Raw genomic sequence first — 18469 nt, 5'->3', positions numbered from 1 at the left:
TAATTAATCAAGAACTGAGAGTTGATCTCAGTAAAGTGCTTTGATGCAGTGTGATTCGACTATGAAACTGTCCTGCGCTGAAAGTTATTCTTTGGTCTTTGGATTTATTCTATAAGGAAATAAGGAGAGAAGATTTCATCTGTTTGCTCTGTGTTAGTGACATAGTAAACATTGCAGGAAGATTCCCTCTGGTCACTATTTTCAGGGAAATGGTAAGTGTGTTCTTTTAATGACAAATTCAGTGGTCCTGCACTGCCAGCACACAGCCTCCTAGACAGGAGATAGGGTTATAGCACTAGAAATAAGGATCAGAGGTAATCCCCCTGCTTTGTTTACAATGTTGCAATCAACATCCTGGGAGTTGCCATTGACCAGAAACTCAACTGGACCAGCCACATAAATGACTTGGCTACTAGAGCAGGTCAGATGCTGGGTGTTCTGTGGCAATTGGCTCACCTCCTGACTCTCTAAAGACTCACTACCACCTACAAGGCACAAGTCAGGAGTGTGAAGGAATACTCTCCACTTGCCTGGATGAGTGCAGCTCCAACAACACTCAAGAAGCACGACACCATCCAGGACAAATCAGTCCGCTTGATTGGCAACCCATCCAACCACCTTAAACATCCATTCCCTCCACCACCGGCACACATGGCTGCACGTGTACTATCTACAGGATGCACTGCAGCAACTTGCTAAGGCTTCTTTGACTGTACCTCCCAAACCTCCACCATCTAAAAGGACAGGTGCATGGGAACAGCATCACTTCCAAGTTCCCCAGCAAGTCACACACCCGCTGACTTAGACATATATCGTCATTCCTTCATCGTCGCTGGGTCAAAATCCTGGAACTCCCTACCTAAAAGCACTGTGGGAGCACCTTCACCACACGGACTGCAGTGGTTCAAGAAGAAGGCCCACCACCTCCTTCTCAAGGGCAGCTAGGGATGGGCAAGAAAAGCTGTTCTTGTTAGTGACAACCATATCCCAAGAATGAATTTTAAAAACTATAGTGACCAGAGGAAGTCATCTACCCAAGAACCCTTAAAGCTGAAATCTTTTACAAACTGCATAGCATCACTCAGGCAGAAATATGTTGATGACAGGGGGATGGGAAGCTGGCTCTGGAGATCAGCCAGCAGTAATGATCTTGTCTGATGGTAGAAACAGGAGCAACTAATATCGCTGCAGCTGCTGTACTGACAGAACAGTTTCACACTCTTGAGATGTACTTTTATTTTGCTTCAGGAATGTGACCCAGCATTTTATGGTCCAATTAACAATTTAAGTGGGCAACAGAGGTTTTTTAAAGGTAATGATCCAGAGATGATGAGGGGCCACCTCACCAAGTGCCTCTTCCCTCTAGTTTACGATATTCTCCATATGGATTTATGCCCGTGGCTTCTTTTATTGAGGAAGCTAGATGAAGGGGCAGGGCCCATAATCCAGGATACCTCAAGGACAAAGGCAATAGGGGAGAAGTCAAGAAATCTTTTAAAGGAGCTTTTAATCAGCAGTGCTTTCATATTACAGATACCCAGCCTCAATCTCCGGGGCACTGAAACTCTTGTCTTTGCTAATTTCAGTGATAATGCAGACGTGGATAAAAAGGGTGGAGTTTGTGGAGAATACGCAAATGGTTCATTCACTTGTTTTTAGCATGTCTGTGAGGAAATGGCAACCCAAGCGGACTGTGGAAAGTCCTACAGCACGTGTACCTCAACCTTCAAAAGGCATTCGACAAAATTCCACATGAAAAGCTCTCAGTTAAACTCAACGCTGGAGGGATTCAAGGTATACCCTGGCAATGGGTAAGACAATTTGTTAAAGAATGGAAAGCAATGAGTACTTGCTAAAGGAGTTATGATGTGGAGATGCCAGTGATGGACTGGGGTTGACAAATGTAAGGAATCTTACAACACCAGGTTATAGTCCAACTGGACTATAACCTGGTGTTGTAAGATTCCTTACATTAAAGGAGTTATGTTAGGGTAGGGGAAATTACTGAGTAGGGTATCCCAGGGCTCTGTTGGGATCACCACTGTTTCTAATTTACATAAATTTACATAAAGTATTTCATTGACTGTAATGCACCTTGGGACATCATGAGGTCATGAAAGGCGCTATACAAATGAATGTCTTTCTTTCTTTAAATGACTTGGATTCAGAAACTCAATACAAAATGGTCAATTTGTAGATGATACCAGTCCAGGAGGGGCAACGGAATTGAAGCAGGCAACTCACAAACTACAGAATGGGTTGGATAAAATATGTAAGCAAGCAGAGCAACGGCAGATGAAATTTAATGCAAGCAAGTGTAAAGTACTGCACATAGGGAGAAAAAATAAGTGCTTTACAAATGGTGTTGAAAGAGACTGAGGAGTCCTGGTAGACTCAACGCTAAGTGTGTCCAACCAATACAGAGCAACAATCAACAAAGCCAAAAGAATGTTAAACTACATAGCCAAGACATAAGAATATAAGTCAGAGACGGTAATGTCTGTACAGTGCTCTTGTCAGACCATATCTTGAGTAACTGTGTTCAGTTTTAGTCACTGGAACGCATTCACACGCTAAAAGCAGGGCAAGGAAGAGCCACAAAGCTGATCCTTCATGTCAAAGGTCTGAGTTATGAGGAAAGACTAAAGTTTTCAGCCTGGAAAGGAGGCATGAAGGAGGTGATCTTATAGAGGTATAGAGGTGCGGTATTGTAGTGGTGAAGCCAGATCTGGTGACTGATGACTAGGCCGGGCGTGTGTAATGTACACTCGAGTTTGTACCCCTCTGTATTGAGAAAGCAGAGGTGGAGGCTGTAATGGGGATGGGGGTGGGAGCAGTAATTGATTTAAAAATTAATGTTTCCCACTCCCCACCACAGTGTCCAATGACTCCAAAGATCACAAAGATGGGTACAGAAGTACAGTCAATTGAAACACGGCAGGTCGGGGGGATGAAGCAGAGGAGATGGGACTACATAAATAAACTGCTAGCAGGACAGAGGGAAGCTGCTCAGTCAGCAGATAAACCAAGTGACATGAAAGAGGAGGAAAGCCAGAATGAGGAAGCAAGTCTTTCACCTATTACAGGGGGTCTTAGTTGGCAGAATTTATTAGGTATGGGGGAGGGGAGGTTGTGCTTGATGCTGAGTGAAAACACATGCTAATAGGTTTACATTAAAAGGTTAAACATTCTGCAGGATTAAAACTAATACAATATTTTGACTCGGAGGAAATGACCTGATTATTATAAACAGCTGAAACATAACAGATGGCCACATTTGTAAGGGGAGTGGTACATCTCTGTTGTTGTAAATTGCTTTTAATGTGGCAAAATTTTCTAGAAATTACTCTACATTAGTTGGTCTCCTGTGACATTGCTCATGAACAAAAATCTGGAAGAAACATTGTCTCTTTGTGTAACTGTCTCTCAGCTTCTCTCCCACTCTCTGAGTCTTTCCGTTCCCCCTTCCTCTGTCTTTGTTTGTCTTCCACTCTTTCTCGCTTTCATTGTCTGACACTCTGTATCTCGCTCACACGTTTTCTCTCTATAGTGTTTAATTTTCTCTGGAAGCACATTGGTCAATGGGTTTGATAACATTTCTTTGTGTTATTTTAAACAGACTGTGTCAAAATATATTTTTTACGCAACACGTTGCTGCGAGTGTGGAAATGCTTTGCCACAGGGATTGGTTGAGGCAAAGAACATTACATCGTTTAAGGGAAAATTGGATGTATATTTGCAGAAAAGGAAAATACAGGAATATGGGGCGGTGGGATTAATTCCGGATTGCTCTATTAAAGAGCCGGCCCAGACACACTGGACCAAATGACCTCCTTCTGTGCCATATACGTCTATGTTTCCATGGAATTTTAAATTAATCCATTAACCCGTTACCAGAGGAAATGAAACCTTTCATTCTGTATGTATTCCACCCTGCATGCCTCACACACTTTATCTCCCTTTATCTCGGTATGTCTCTTTCTTTTTCTCCAAATGTCTCTTTTGCTCCTTTTCTTTTCATCTCTCATAAGGACCTGGAGCTAAGCTCGACCTCCCTATAGCTACAGAAGTGACATAATTTCTCCCTGAATGCGAAGTATTGGCTCTCCTCCCAGGCATCATCAGCCTGCTCCTCAAACTCACTTCAGTTTAGCCTAACCAGCTCAAGAGTACTTGTGACCTTGGAGCGAATGGATTGGGGGGTGAGGGGGCCGGGGCAGGGTCTGTGGTCAGGAAGTAATCGCGGGGTGAAGTGCTGAAGAGGGATTTGAGGACTAGAGGTTGGGAAAGAGCAGAAATTCTAGAAAATTTTGAACCCATTACTTTCTTACAAGATCTAAACAGTGTATAAAGTCACAACACTGAAATTCTTGTACAAGATGCACATGACTAGCACGTAGGTCGTTTACATATTTTGCAATTATGCATGTAGGAACAAAAAAATTAAGAAATATGGTGACTTAAGAGTGTCGTACTGATAATGAATGACTCAGCAGAGCAAAACCGAATGAAAGTTTTGAAATGTTCCGTACCTTTCGGTAGTTGGCTCGGGTGTCTTTAAAGCGTCTGCTTAAGTTGCTCACTCGAGCTATGATCAGCCGCCAGGCCAGGTAGTTCTGAAGGGTGCTAAAAACGTGAGAGAGTTAAAATCGTGAGATTGAATTCTAGAAGTCCATTACAGACAAGGCATTGAAACTGGCTGTTAAAATGCCGCTCCATTTACCCTTTTCCAGGCATCGTCTGCTTCATGAGGAAAGGTTGAGGAAGTTGGATTTGATGGCCTTGGAAAAGAGAAGTTGATCAAAGCAAGTGAAGGGGTTCCGTAATACTGGCCCAGAAAAAATTGTTCACACTGATAAATGGTTCAAAAAATCAGAGGGGTCCGTTTAAAAATTAGGGATCAGTAGAGAGTTCAGGCAAGAATAGTTCGCACAAGTGGGCTGATAATGCCGCGAGTGATGTCAGTCACCAAACGTGTTTGCATCAAGTTCACTATTTTATCAAAGGTGTCAATTCTCATAAATGGTTCGATTCATCTCCATGGGGATTGAAACTTTCTGTCAGCATGGGACTGATTTGGAGCCACCCGAGCTCCAAACGTTCTCTACAGACCCGAGTATGCAGCACATCCCACTTTAAACACGCCAAAATAGTGGATAACGGAATTTCATACAAACATAGTAATACATTTCAAGTGCGGTAACAAGCCAAAGGGCTATTGGCAAATCGAATACATAGCAAATGGCATATATATAAGTTCAAGTGACAACTAGGTGCGGGAAGGAAAGGCAGAAAATTCCATTCGTGTTAATGACTTTATAAACATTGTGCGGAGACCTCCTCCGACTGCACTTATTAATTTGCTTAAATAACATAGAAAATCCTCTCACTATGTTTACAGTGTCCCCAACACATAGCGGCCAGGGGAAATCTCGTCCATGAATTCTGAGGGGGTTGAGGGTTACAGTGAGAAGATCAATGAAAAGGCGGGGGGAGGGGGGCTTGATGAGCCGACAAACTTCTCCATGTTCCTGAAATCTCCTAAATTCCACTAGAATGTCAATCACCGAAGTAACGTATCACCCGGTGAGTCTAAATATAATTCCTACAAATCCCATTATGAATTCGAATCCTGCTAATCATATACTGAACAGGCATATAGTATATAAAGGACGCATTGTAGGCTGCTTTGTCCCGTTGTGTATGCAATTGTGCTGCTGAGTGTGTGATTTGTAAACGTGACAGAAAAGTAAAAGGGAAGAAAAGTCCAAGTCAGGGATTTTCAAACTTTTCTGCATGAGTGACCCCTGTAAATATTGTCACACTCCGCACGGACCCCCGGTATTAACATTCGAAAGGCAGTGTCACCAGTCAGGGCAGAAAACCTTTTTTATTAGTGTACAGCAATGGAAATAATGCGGTCGTGACAAATACATGAAAAAATGCGGAGAACAAAATTCTTGTGACACCAGGGTTGAAATTGCACGGGGAAAGGGGAGGTCTCCCACCCTAACTCCGGAGGGGGGGGGGGGCAGGTGTCGGAATTTCCGACAGGCGGCTGCCAAAGATGCGCCAGAAATGGCTTTCCCTGTGCAAGTGAGGCTCCCGCTTGCTGACCCTGTAAGCTCCGGTGGAGTCGGCACTGGTGGGTATCATGGGGTGAGATTCCGGCACAACCGCCGCCATCGCGACCCGGCAAATCTCAGTGCCACTGCGTCCAACTCCAGGTGGACGGAAAGCTGATGACTTCGAAGAGCCGGTGCGATTCCCTTGTGGACCCTGTGCTCTAGGGGAAGGAGCTTCTCATCAACATGTTCGCCCAGCTGAGTCTGAAAATAATATGTTCTTTAAAACACTGTTGCATTTGCTGCACAATGGACACCCAGCATTTCGGATCTCCTTCCCTCCAAAGCCATTTTGGTGATGTCCATTGTGGGGAGAGGCATGTGTGTTCATTTCAATGGAGTGTTGTGGTTTGTCCACCAGCATGGGATCTGGAGTTTCCCAACTCCTAAAAAAAACTGAGCATGCAGCACAACCCGATATAAAACTCTTTAGGATCTGATGACTTTTACCTCTTGGAGTATTTGGGGAGGATATACTTAAGTTTCTGAAGATATCCAGTGCCATAGACCACAACTTCCTCTTCCGGATGGACTTCAATGTCTACGCTCGACATGATCCTTTGAATGAACTGCGTCCAGTTAAATCCCTGAGACACAAACATGAAATTAATCAATGAATTTAAGTAATTAACCTTTATCCCTATGTTCAATAATACCAGAGAGGTACTACTGTATAGGCGGCAGCAGCACTATGTAACCTAAATATGAGTTAAGCTACTCAACATTCTTAGGAAAAACCAAATATCCTAACTTTTGATGGTCAAAAAAGCCACATAGATAACCAGGAAGTATAAAACACCCAAAGGTGTGATGATTAACACCCAAGACATGGGGGAGGGGTAATAGTGTATTGAAGAGTATCTGTATAGAGAGCTTTTCAGTATCAAGAATATAATGAGTGAACCCCTATGTGAAGAGCTATCTGGTGCTTAGAGTATATAGACGGGTGATAGAGATTCAAGGAGGACCTGCCCAAGGCAAAGGAACCAATCTGAACACTTGACAATTCTTAACATGGACAGTGAGGGAATCATTACATCTCCCCTTAGCATCAACTAAAATATCACGCCTAACAACTAAAGAACAGAGTGCACCTACAGAAAGCAATGATCAGCAAAAAAAAACTACTCACGTTGAGATCAAACTTCACTTGAAGCTGAGACAGTGTCATTTTGTTATAGAGCTTTGTAATATCGTGCCTTTCCTCTGGTGGTGCAGTAGCCTATGGAGAGAGGAACAGCTTTACTTTATAGTCTGTGGAGGTAGTAAGGGGTTGTAGGGCTGGAGGAAGTGACCGAAATAGGGAGAGTCAAAGTCATGGAGGGATTTGAACATAAACTGAGGCTCAGTGGAAAGAAGTAGGGGACCCAGGATCAAGCCCGTGACTCCTCTCAGGCCTGCAACCTCAGCCACTCCGAATGGAGAATATGGCATTTCTGACCGGGTGGGTGATGGAAAATTGGAGTGGGTAGCCTGAATTGGTTAGCACCTTGTGCCTCCTAGTGCTGGTCAAAGGGGAGGAGTTAATGACAGTTTGGAGTGGGCCCATTTAGCATCAAAAGGCATTCAATCCAAGTGCAGTGAAATAATCGACAGAAAAATTAAACGTAAAAAGAGCCAATAATAGCTTATATCTGAACCTAGGCCTAGATCCCTGGTCTATGATGAGAAAAACTCTACAATCAGCCTCAGCCACCTCCGGGCTACGGAGTGGGAAATATCAGCCAGGTTTCTCACTCCTGAACACTATCAGTGACTGCACCCCCCTCCCCCTCCCCCCCCTCAGGTGAGACCAGAATTGGGCTCACCTGAGGTATCCTCAAATAGCCTGCAGACACTCACTGGCTAGACTTGCATGTGGGGAGTGGTGAGTTGCCATTGGGCTACTGCTGCCTGTGGAACTGTCCCCCATCAAGAGACAACACCTTGAGGAGAGATGGGGAGGAGAAAAAATTAAGGAGAAAAAAGAAACAGTTAACAGTTTGACCCGTAAATCTATAGACATGCTATTAGTTTTATTTATGAATTTACAGAAGTAGTAGCCAGTTTATTTCTGAATTTGTGTAAAAGTGGTGGTGGTGGTGGTGGGGAGGTGGGGTGGTGGGGAGGTGGGGAGGTGGGGTGGTGAGGAGGTGGGGAGGTGGAAGGTGGGGAGGTGGGGAGGTGGGGTATCTCACAGCATTTCACAGCATGGACTCCCCAAATCTGCACACTTCATTAATCCACCAAAGCATGGAACTTGACCATCTGAGCATTCAAATCTTATTCAAATATTTATGATACATTTAAACATTTATTATTTAACTGTCAAATTAACCAGTCACTAAAATATTTGTGAATGCTGATGCAGCTGTTTAATTTCATATACAGTATGAATATAACTGAGCAGCATGATGCTTATTGACTACACAGAAACTGTTTCCAACAGTTCAACATTTTGTGAAGACAGATTGCACCTCACAGTCCTGTTATACATATCCATTCCTTATTTTGTGATAGTACACTCCATATTTTTCAATAAATCCACTCTATGTTTCGTGATCGATTCATTCCATGTTTTCTGAAATACCTCTTCTGTCCATTTGCTGCTTGAGACATGTGTTCAGGAAGTGAGCCTTTGTGGTAGCATTCCTGCCTCTGAGTGAGAAGGCAAAGGGTTTGAGCCCTGCTCCAGACAGCCCCTGGAGGTGGCTGGAGGCTAGGATATGAGCCCCGATTTTAACGTGAGGTGAGAATTCAGCAGGGTAAGCGGCAGACTGGCTCCGACTCGCCAACATGAGGCCTCGGGCAGAGGACAACAGAGAAAAGGACATGTGTTGATGGAGAGTGTGAGCTAGGACCACATGCCTAAGGCGGATAGTGGCATGCGCGATACATTGCAACTCTTTTAAACGCAATCGTGCGCTGTGCCTTCTGTTCACCACACGGCCTCCATGGGAGGAATACAGAAATATCATTCAAACACTTACATTTGCCATTTCTATTTCAAGCTCCAGGACTTTTGTCATCTCTTCTTCGACAAAGGTGTCATTTTTTGTCAAGTTTCTGTCTTCTCTGATCATCTTAGCAATTACAATCATAAACTGCAAGTAGGCTTCACGCACCTTCAATAAGAGTAACACCATTAAATTCAGTGACTGATTTATATGATAGATATCAGCACAATTACTTTGTATTGAAGTCTTTAAATTTGCACGCCCTTCCCAATGCCATTATATTGTGGCACTCCCAACACAGGGCTTTGTGGGCTGGGAATGCATTTTTCTTTTATTTGTTCTTGGGATGTGGATCACACTGGCAAGGCAGTATTTATTGCCCATCTGTAGGTGCCCTGACGGCATTTAAAGTCAACCACACAGTGTAGAACTGGAGTCACAAGTAGGTCAGACCAGGTAGGGTTGGCAGGTTCCCGTCCCTGAATGGACATTAGTGAATTAGTTGGGTTTTTATAACATTTTCATGCTCATTTTCTGGTGCCAGTCCACAAATTCACAGATGTTTTGAATTCAGTTTCATAACTTGCTATAAAGGGATTTGAACTCATAAACTCTGGGCCACCGTACCCAGGATATTGGACAATTAGACACATGCTCAATATTCAACCCCACAATAAAAGCAACATGTGGTTAATCATGGGGCCACACATCAGACACGTTCCTGAATTCCAGTATGTGCTGCCAGCAAGCAAAGTTCTGTGCCACGAGCATTAAACATGAAAATGGACCCTTATACATCAGCTATCAAATTGGAAAGGATAGAGGTGAATGGAGTTTTGTTTTCAACTGAAAGTGAGATGCCAACAAAGAGTCTTCACTTCCTCCCACAATCTACAGACTTATAAAGCCCTAACCACCATGTCATGACCAATCTTCTCTGCTACTCTTGACAATTCCTCTGCTCTCCTGCATGATAGGCCTTGGCCTTTCTCAGTAAAATAGAAGGCCATTATTAACTCTGTGTGGTCCCACAAACTATAAGATGACCGTACTGCTTTTCCGTTACAGTACAATAATGGGTGATCCTCACAGACAGCGGTGCTCGCAGATGATTCATCTTTGGGAAATCACACGTGCACAGCCCACTATGTCCGCTGTTCATTAATTTTAATAGATAGAAAATAACGTTGGCGATTTCCTGTAGTAGTTCTTCTGCGAGCGACAGATTGCGGAATCAGCCCAATGTTAAAAAAACGGTTAAAAGACAACTGGCACAGTGTCCCCTAAAATAAAACTAAGATACTGTTACAGCGAGGAACAGGGACAATGGGAAACTCATGAATGAAAGGAACTAGATAGTACGTTACACCAGTAAGAATCTATGATAGTATCTCTGTAGTCAGTTTAAGTGCTCACCCTCTTGTAGTTTCCATCTCTAAAGTAATAATCTCTGGAAGGCATCCCCAGGCTGGGCTGATCAACCTGCAAGAGTGACGGGTGGGACATTAAGCAAAAATTAGAAGAGCATACTTCCAATGAACACAGACTCAACAAACTGATTTCGGTCTCTCAATTTCCGCTCCTCAGCAATTCAAAGAGAATGGGAATCTCCAGTACAAATTGTAAGTGATTCTCCAGCCATTCGTCTCAATGGTTCGGACATTTGTTGGGAGTGCATTCCTTGATTTCTGATTGGTGATGCCAGTGGGTGAGGCTCCCTGCTGGCAGCATAGACTCGTAAAATTACAGCCGATACCTCTCGAGTGAGGTCAGTAATCTGACTGCATTGCGCGTTAAAGGCATTTGAAAGGGTTGCAAACCTGTTTTCCAGCCTGCAGGCAGCAGTATAACTCTGGTCTCCCATAGTTCAGGTGCAGACAGGTGAATGCCCAGTCCTCTAGCTTATCAACAAATTGTAAATATATGATCCCTGTCTACCTAGAATGGTTGAAAAAAAAATTTGCACAGTGCATGCAAAAAATTCTGATATAGACTCTTGAAGAAAACAAAAAAAAGATGAGTTATTGAAGAGAGCTGGAAATAGACATCCGGGGCTGCAGCCAGAATAAAGCAGGAGCGTGCAGCGTCTGCTCCATGCTGGGACCATCCAGCCTCTTTATGCTAAACACTTTGGCCTTTGTTCACCAAGCTGAATATATGCGTCTCATATTTCACCTTTTAAGCCTTGAGATTGATTTAAATTATAGACTGGGTAACAACGGCAAATGGGTTTTCTAAAGAAAGCAGCCATTCCATGGTCTAGTGAACCGCCTGAATATTAAGGCTGTGTTGAAATTAGAGTTCTGTTAATGCACCCGTGTATGTAAATAGAAATTAAAGAGGACGTTGAATACCCTGGGCTTGTTAATGGACCCATGTATGTAAACTGAACTAAAAGAGGATGTAGGCTACCTACAGGGGAGAATATTTTTTTTAACATTTAGATAGGCCAACATTAATAAATAAAATATGAAAGCTGTTGGAAAGATCAAATGCTTGTTTGGATAGAGGACAAGTAGACTTCTGTGACATCCAGTACATTTATATGGCTAAGAATCTAGTGATTGGTTTTAAACATCTTTCAAAGAGCTGATGCCCTTTGATTGTTGGAAATCATGCACGGCTGGAAAATGACTAGTTGGACATTATAATGGACCTAACCTGCAAGTACAGTGTGTTAGCTTTTCTATGATCTTTGAAACAAACTGCTTTCTCCAGATTAGTGTTGGTAACACAGTACAGGATTTGCATGTGTCCTTTATAGGTTCTTATTTTTTAATGTCCACTTTCCTTTTACTTAGAGAGAGAGAGAGTATCACATGGAGTAGTTGAGGTGAATAGCATAGATGCATTTAAGGGGAAGCTCGATAAGTACATGAGGGAAAAAGGAACAGGAGGATATGCTGATAAGATGAGATGAAGTAAATAGAGTGGGAGGAGACTCATGTGGAGCATAAACACCGGCATAGACCAGTTGGGCTGAATGGCCTGTTTCTGTGCTGTAAATTCCATGTAAAGTCTATGTAAAGTCTCCTGGTGGCCTAGGTTCCCCGACGGAAACACAAAGTCAAAAAATAACCCATTATATATCAGGTAGTCTTGTTGAAATTCATGTATTCAAGGGATTGTCACAAGTCCAAATATTTTGACAGATACTTGACCTTTTCATGGCCAACTGATGAAGGAAACCAGGTGCACAAGTGTCAATCATTTGGAGTGACAGTCACTCATTTCTGGTTTAAAAAGATGAAGCTGTTTTGTTGGAAGTACCTGCGCATTAGATGCAGTTAATCACTAGACATTTGTATGTTATTGCAAAGAAAGGCTTTAAATGTTTTTTTTAGCAGAACATGCCCCTAATCCTAAAGTGGTAAATTCATGGTAACCATATATGCCGAAAGAGAATTGCTTACATACCAGTGTCATTCCACAATGTCATAGAGATCATCTCCCACCCAGGCAGCTAAAGTGTGTCCAAATCAATGACTTAAAGTGTAAATGAATGGATGACATTTTACTTACATAAATGATATGTCTACTTGAGTCCCTGTCATCAGTCCAAACAAACATGTCCATTAGAACTCTCTTACTGTAATTGGCATTGAGCCTCGGTAGAATTGTTTCCAAACTCCAATCAGGCTCTGGAGAAACAGAACAAAAACAGCATCTGTAAATTTGGAAGATAATTTGAACAGAAACGCAGAATGTATAGTGGGCTACGCCAGAATCCAATTTGACCAAACTGCACATGAATCGGCAGAGAAAAAGGAATCTGCACACCTTCCTAAGTGGCATTGTTTTTAGTAGTGAGGGTATCACAGGGCACAAGGGTGGTGAGAATGGACAATGGAAACGCCATTCTGGTGACATCTGTGGCAAACAGCAACAACAACTTGCATTTATAAAGTACCTTTAGCGTGATAAAGCGTTATCAAACATAATTTGACACTGAACCACATCTTGAGTTATTAGGACAGGTGACCAAAAGCTTGGTCAGAGAGGTAGGTTTTAAGGAGCGTCTTAAAGGAGGAGAGCGAGGTGGAGAGGTGGAGAGGTTTAGGGAGGGAATTCCAGAGCTTAGGGCCTAAGCAGCTGAAGACATGGCCGCCAGTGGTGGAATGATGTAAATCGGGGATGTGCAGGAGGCCAGAATTTGAGGAGCGCAGAGATCTGGAAGGGTTGGAGGAGGTTACAGAGATAGGAAGGGGTGAGGCCATTGAGGGATTTTAAAAAAAGGAAGAGAAAACAAGAAGGGATGTGCATTTTTGGAACTGCCTTCAATTGTTAAAATGATGTAAAGGGAGTCGAACCTCAGCCATTGCTGATTAGTGTTTAATACTTTATAATTGCTGCTTAGAGACAAATGTCTCACCCTTTCTGCAGAGGTTCTTTTTGCACCTCTCTCATACACCGGAGAGAATACGAGGAAAAGATTGTTGCCTGATAAGTGATCCCTCTCTCACCTTTAGCCTTCAACCTACCTCTCTCTTTCTTTGTGGCCAAACTTTTTTGTCTCTCTCTGTTTTTGTAGATACTACTGTTGGGTTATGGTGGCTCTGAAGTTTCCTTTCCCATTTCTCCCGAGCAACAATCGCCCGTTCCACAGGGCTTCTTGCAGGAGACAACACAACTTTGTGACAGACTCTTGAGAGAAGTGCTGCCTCCATTTACACGGCTCCTCAGATAAGTGGGCCTAGGAGGGTAAGGAGACCTGCGGGCAGGCATCCGTCTATCTGATCTCCCGGCAGCTGCAGCTTTATTTGCCCCTTCATCCTGTTGGTCCTCTTTCTCTAGTCTAAGCCAGAGTGGAATTGCCAGAGGTGTCTCCATGTCGAAAACAGTGTGTTGCCAGAAGCCCTTTAAGATTTCAGAAGCTAGTATAGCCACTACAAGCACTTCAAAATGATCCAAGTAGTCAAATATCACAATAAACTACCTGCAGAATGTCTCCCAAAACTTTGCAGCATTTTAGCTGATGAGGATCCCTTTCAATAGAACTGGGAATGGCCGTCTCTTGACCTGTACCATCCATGGTTTGTGGGCATGTTGAGGAAGTAGTGGGGGCAGCGCTGATTAACATGAAGATGACCACAGGGGACCTAAGAGAGCACAGGGCCTTAATTTAATGACTTGTCTGAAAGACGGCACCTCCAACAGTGCAGCACTCCCTCAGTACCACACTGATGAGTCAGCCTAGACTATGTGCTCATGTTTCTGGAGTGGGGCTTGAACCCACAACTTTCTGACTCAGAGACAAGAGTGCTACCACAAAGCCAAGATACGATAACAATGATAATGATACATACCCTAACCCTAACCCTGGAACTCCCTACTTAACAGCACTGTGGGAGAACCTTCACCACACGGACTGCAGCAGTTCAAGAAGGCGGCTCACCACCATCTTCTCAAGGGCAATTAGGGATGGGCAATAAATGCTGGCCTTGCCAGCGACACCCACATCCCATGAACGAATAAAAAAAAAGGACTGTTGAAAGGCCATGTCTTCAATGAATTAAAAATTTATTAATCAGTGCCTGACAAACTAATGTCACCCCCCTCTCTAGTATCTTTGCTGGAGGTGATATGTATCCTGATCCTCCTCCTCTTCTCTATATTGTCCAGGTGCAGGCCTGTGACACATGCACGGCTTTTACTCAGCCAACGTGTTCTGGGATGGATTGCAAGGCCCTCCCTAAATATCAAAAGTGTTGCTTCAATACACCAAAGATCTTTCCATTGAGGTGTGGCAGTATATAGTGTCCTTGTGGCCAGATGGCCTCACGTGTGCAGTCTATTGTACTCTGGAAAAGCGATTATAAAAAGAAAGAAAGAACTTGCAAATTCGGGCATGCAGCTCCCTGCAAGTGTGGCTCCGTGCTGGGAGAGCTGGATTTTGGAATCACCCTATTAAGTGCTCATGCAGCAATATCAGAAACAGATAATTCCACGCTCAAAAGGAGTCAAGTTATTCTTAAACTGATTTTTAAAAAAAAATTAATTCTATAACTACCAAGGTTAGAGGATTATTCTAAAACTGTCGTGTACCTTTTGTGACATCCCAGTCAGCTGTGGTAACTGGCCATCCACCAATTGCATCCAATAGATTTAAGAGTGGCTCAGAGTCCCGTTCCCCTATTACACCTGCAATACAAAAGAACAGAAAGACTTGCATTTATATAGCACCTTTCACGACCTTAGGACGTCTGACCATAAGACCATAAGAGATAGGAGCAGGAGTAGGCCATTCGGCCCCTCGAGCCTGCTCCGCCATTCAATGAGATCATGACTGATCTGATTTTTACCTCAACTCCACTTTCCAGCCTTTTCCCCATATCCTTTGACTCCCTTGCTGATCAAAAATTTGTCTGACTCAGCCTTGAATGTATTCAATGACTCAGCCTCCACAGCTTTTTGGGGTAAAGAATTCCAAAGATTCACAACCCTCTGGGAGAAGAAATTCGTCCTCATTTCCGTCTTAAACAGGCGACTCCTTATTCTGAGACTATGCCCCCTAGTTTTAGATTCCCCCATAAGGGATAACATCCTCTCAGCATCTACCCTATCGTGTCCCCTCAGAATCTTGTATGTTTCAATAAGATCTCCTCTCATTCTTCTAAACTCCAATGAGTATAGACCCAACCTGTTCAATCTTTCCTCATAAGATAACCCTTCCATACCCGGAATCAACCTAGTGAACCTTCTCTGAACTGCCTCCAATGCAAGTATGTTCTTCCTTGAATAAGGGCACCAGAACTGTATGTAGTACTCCAGGTGTGGTCTCACCAGCACCCTGTACAGTTGTCGCATGACTTCCCTGCTTTTATACTCCATCCCCCTAGAAATAAAGGCCAATATTACGTTTGCCTTCTGGATTACTTGCTGCACCAGTATGTTGACTTTTTGTGTTTCATGTACAAGGACACCCAGATCCCTCTGTACCACAGCATTTTGTAGTATTTCTCCGTTCAAATAATATTTTGCTTTTTTATTTATCCTCCCAAAGTGGATGACTTCACATTTTCCTACATTATATTCCATCTGCCAAATTTTTGTCCACTCACTGTCAATATCCCTTTGCAGACACTTTGTGTCCTCAACGCAACTTGCTTTTCCATCTATTTTTGTATCATGAGCAAATTTGGCCACAAGACACTCTGTTCCTTCATCCAAGTTATTGATATTGATACTGAAAGCGCTTTATAGCCAATGAAGTACTTTTGAAGTGTAGTCACTTGTAGGATTACACCCAGAAGCAAGGAAAAGAGTTGGCGAGTGTTTCTTTCTATCACACTTTTTTCTCCCCTTCTGATTAATATTTTATTAAGGGATTGGCACCTGCATTCGCACTTTGTATCAGAGAGTGGATATTTATCAGCGTCATCTGGTCTCAAAATTCATGAACTGACCTAAAATGCTTGCAATGTATTTCAAGAGACATAATCACTATGTTATTTCTATGCTTCTTTTTTTGAAGCGGGTAGTGGGGGGGGGGTTTGAAGGCTCTAATAAATGCATTTTTGCACACTGAGGTCCCAGTAATTTGCAGTGAATTGAGAAAATTGCTGTTAGGAGAATCTCATTACAATATAACTGTGATGAAACATCATTAACAAGACCGATGCTTCATTTGAAGCCAATAACCTTTGTGTCTGCAAAAGACTTCATCAACTTGAGAGGTGAACGTGCTGTACAACGACATTTTTTTTTCAGTCCTGCGACTTCCTAACTTCAGTTTAATGGAAAGCATCCCAAAAGTCCAAGCCTTTCTGAAGAAATTAACCTCGTCTCCCGCTTTCCTTTCTTATAGTTTATTTTAACATCTATCTTTTTGAGACGTGGTTTGCACGAGTGACTTTATCCCCTCTAAACAGGCCTGTTGAGGTCTCACTCAAAGGAGGTAAAATTCAACTATGGTGGGGGGACAAAATTGGATCGCCCGCCCCTTATACACCCCATCCAATTTTCCTTCACATGGGGGCGTATAACGGGCGGCTGATCCGCTATCACCTGTTTTGCGCCCGCGCTGAAGTCAAATTTCACTCCCCACGCCTTTTCAGCACTTTGTGGTGGAGGCAGGTTCATGGAAACTTTTGTTTCCACGGGCCAACCAGTTCTGTTTGTTTTCAGCTCATGCACAATCATTGAAATTAATATTAATATTAAAATAATAAAAGGACTCGATCATCAACAGCAACTTGCGCTTAATTTGTGCCTGTATCTGAGCAAAGTGTCTTAAGGCACTTCACAAAAAGGAGAGTTATTGGGGGGGGGGCGGGGGTATGGTGGAGCGAGGAAGCAGGAATTGGGAGAACAATCAAGGGAGAAGGTAAATGCAAGGCTGAAGATATTGGTTTTGAGGAAGGGCGAGAAGTAGTAAGATGGAGGGTTCTAGGACAGAAGTTCCAGAGATTGGAGATGAAATGGCTGAAGGTTCTGACCACAGTGAGCCTAAGGGAGGGGAAGTTGAGAGCAGGGACACAGAGCTGGAATAGGCGGCTGAGGCAGCGTGGAGCGAGGCCATGGAGGGATATGTGGAAAAGGGTGGGAATTTTGAAATCAATGTGTTGAGTGACAGGGAGCCAAATGAAGATCAGGGATAGCTTTATTCTGTAACATTCACACTAAACTACTAAATTTCACAACAAAAACACAAAGGTCAGGTTAAGGGCAGGCTGGTATCCTTTCCCTTGCACTGATAGTCAGGTTAAAGGCAGGCCACCTCCCCTCTCTAGTCCTGTGACCACAGTAGCAAATCTCAGAAGGAAACAGGGGAGAAAGTGAGAAAAGATAACTAGAAGAGAAATATTGGCTACTCATTTTTTCCACAGTCTTCTCCCCACCTCTCCTGAAGGTTATCACTCATGCCATGCACTGCTCCACCAGCACTGACTGCTTTCTGGTATCTCACCCAAGTAGCCATTCTTCAAGTAGGAACCTAGATTATAAGTGTTGGTGGACTATTTGACTGTGGAAGGCAGCACAGCCAAGCTTGCTCCTCTCTCGATCCAACGTACACTTTTCGGCAGGAGCTACTGGATAGTGAATGGCAGCAAGAACCTTGGCTGATCCCATTCTCCACCTCCCCCCTCAGCCCAAGGATGAGGAGGCCAATCTTAATGATCCCACTGTCACCTCTGGTGAGCTCAGTAGAGATGAGAGATTGAACTTCCAGGTCTGTGTGCCTCAGTCCCACATGTGACAGTTCATTTACTTGTTGAGCCACTGGAGGAACTTCGGATATTTAAAAAAAACAAATAATCTTAAGAAGTTGACCTTACTGTCGTTTATGCAGGATTTATACAGCTGCTTAGCTTTCTTAAAAGCATCACGGTCTCCATCAACCGGTCTCTCTAAGACACCTAAAAGGGCAGAGAAGCAGAGCAAGAGCTGGGTTAAATACACTTTAAC

General features: G+C 43.3%; 1 protein-coding gene across 3 annotated transcripts in view; it reads right to left on the bottom strand.

Moving 5' to 3' along the window:
- mmel1 (membrane metallo-endopeptidase-like 1) overlaps window positions 1–18469 on the bottom strand; it is a 69207-nt gene that overhangs the window by 20931 nt on the left and 29807 nt on the right. For all 3 annotated transcript variants that reach the window (XM_067970271.1, XM_067970270.1, XM_067970272.1), the window contains exons 5-12: window positions 18340–18420; window positions 15107–15202; window positions 12584–12702; window positions 10478–10543; window positions 9095–9229; window positions 7258–7347; window positions 6576–6712; window positions 4533–4626 (exon numbers count right to left, since the gene is read on the bottom strand). In XM_067970271.1, coding sequence (XP_067826372.1) covers window positions 4533–4626; window positions 6576–6712; window positions 7258–7347; window positions 9095–9229; window positions 10478–10543; window positions 12584–12702; window positions 15107–15202; window positions 18340–18420 — 818 coding nt within the window. The remainder of the gene's footprint in view (window positions 1–4532; window positions 4627–6575; window positions 6713–7257; window positions 7348–9094; window positions 9230–10477; window positions 10544–12583; window positions 12703–15106; window positions 15203–18339; window positions 18421–18469) is intronic.

The sequence above is a fragment of the Heptranchias perlo genome, chromosome 32 (genome assembly GCF_035084215.1).
Source record: "Heptranchias perlo isolate sHepPer1 chromosome 32, sHepPer1.hap1, whole genome shotgun sequence".
Taxonomy (NCBI): Eukaryota; Metazoa; Chordata; class Chondrichthyes; order Hexanchiformes; family Hexanchidae; genus Heptranchias; species Heptranchias perlo.
Note: the sequence above shows the minus strand (reverse complement) of the source record. Positions and strands in the feature narration are given on the sequence as shown.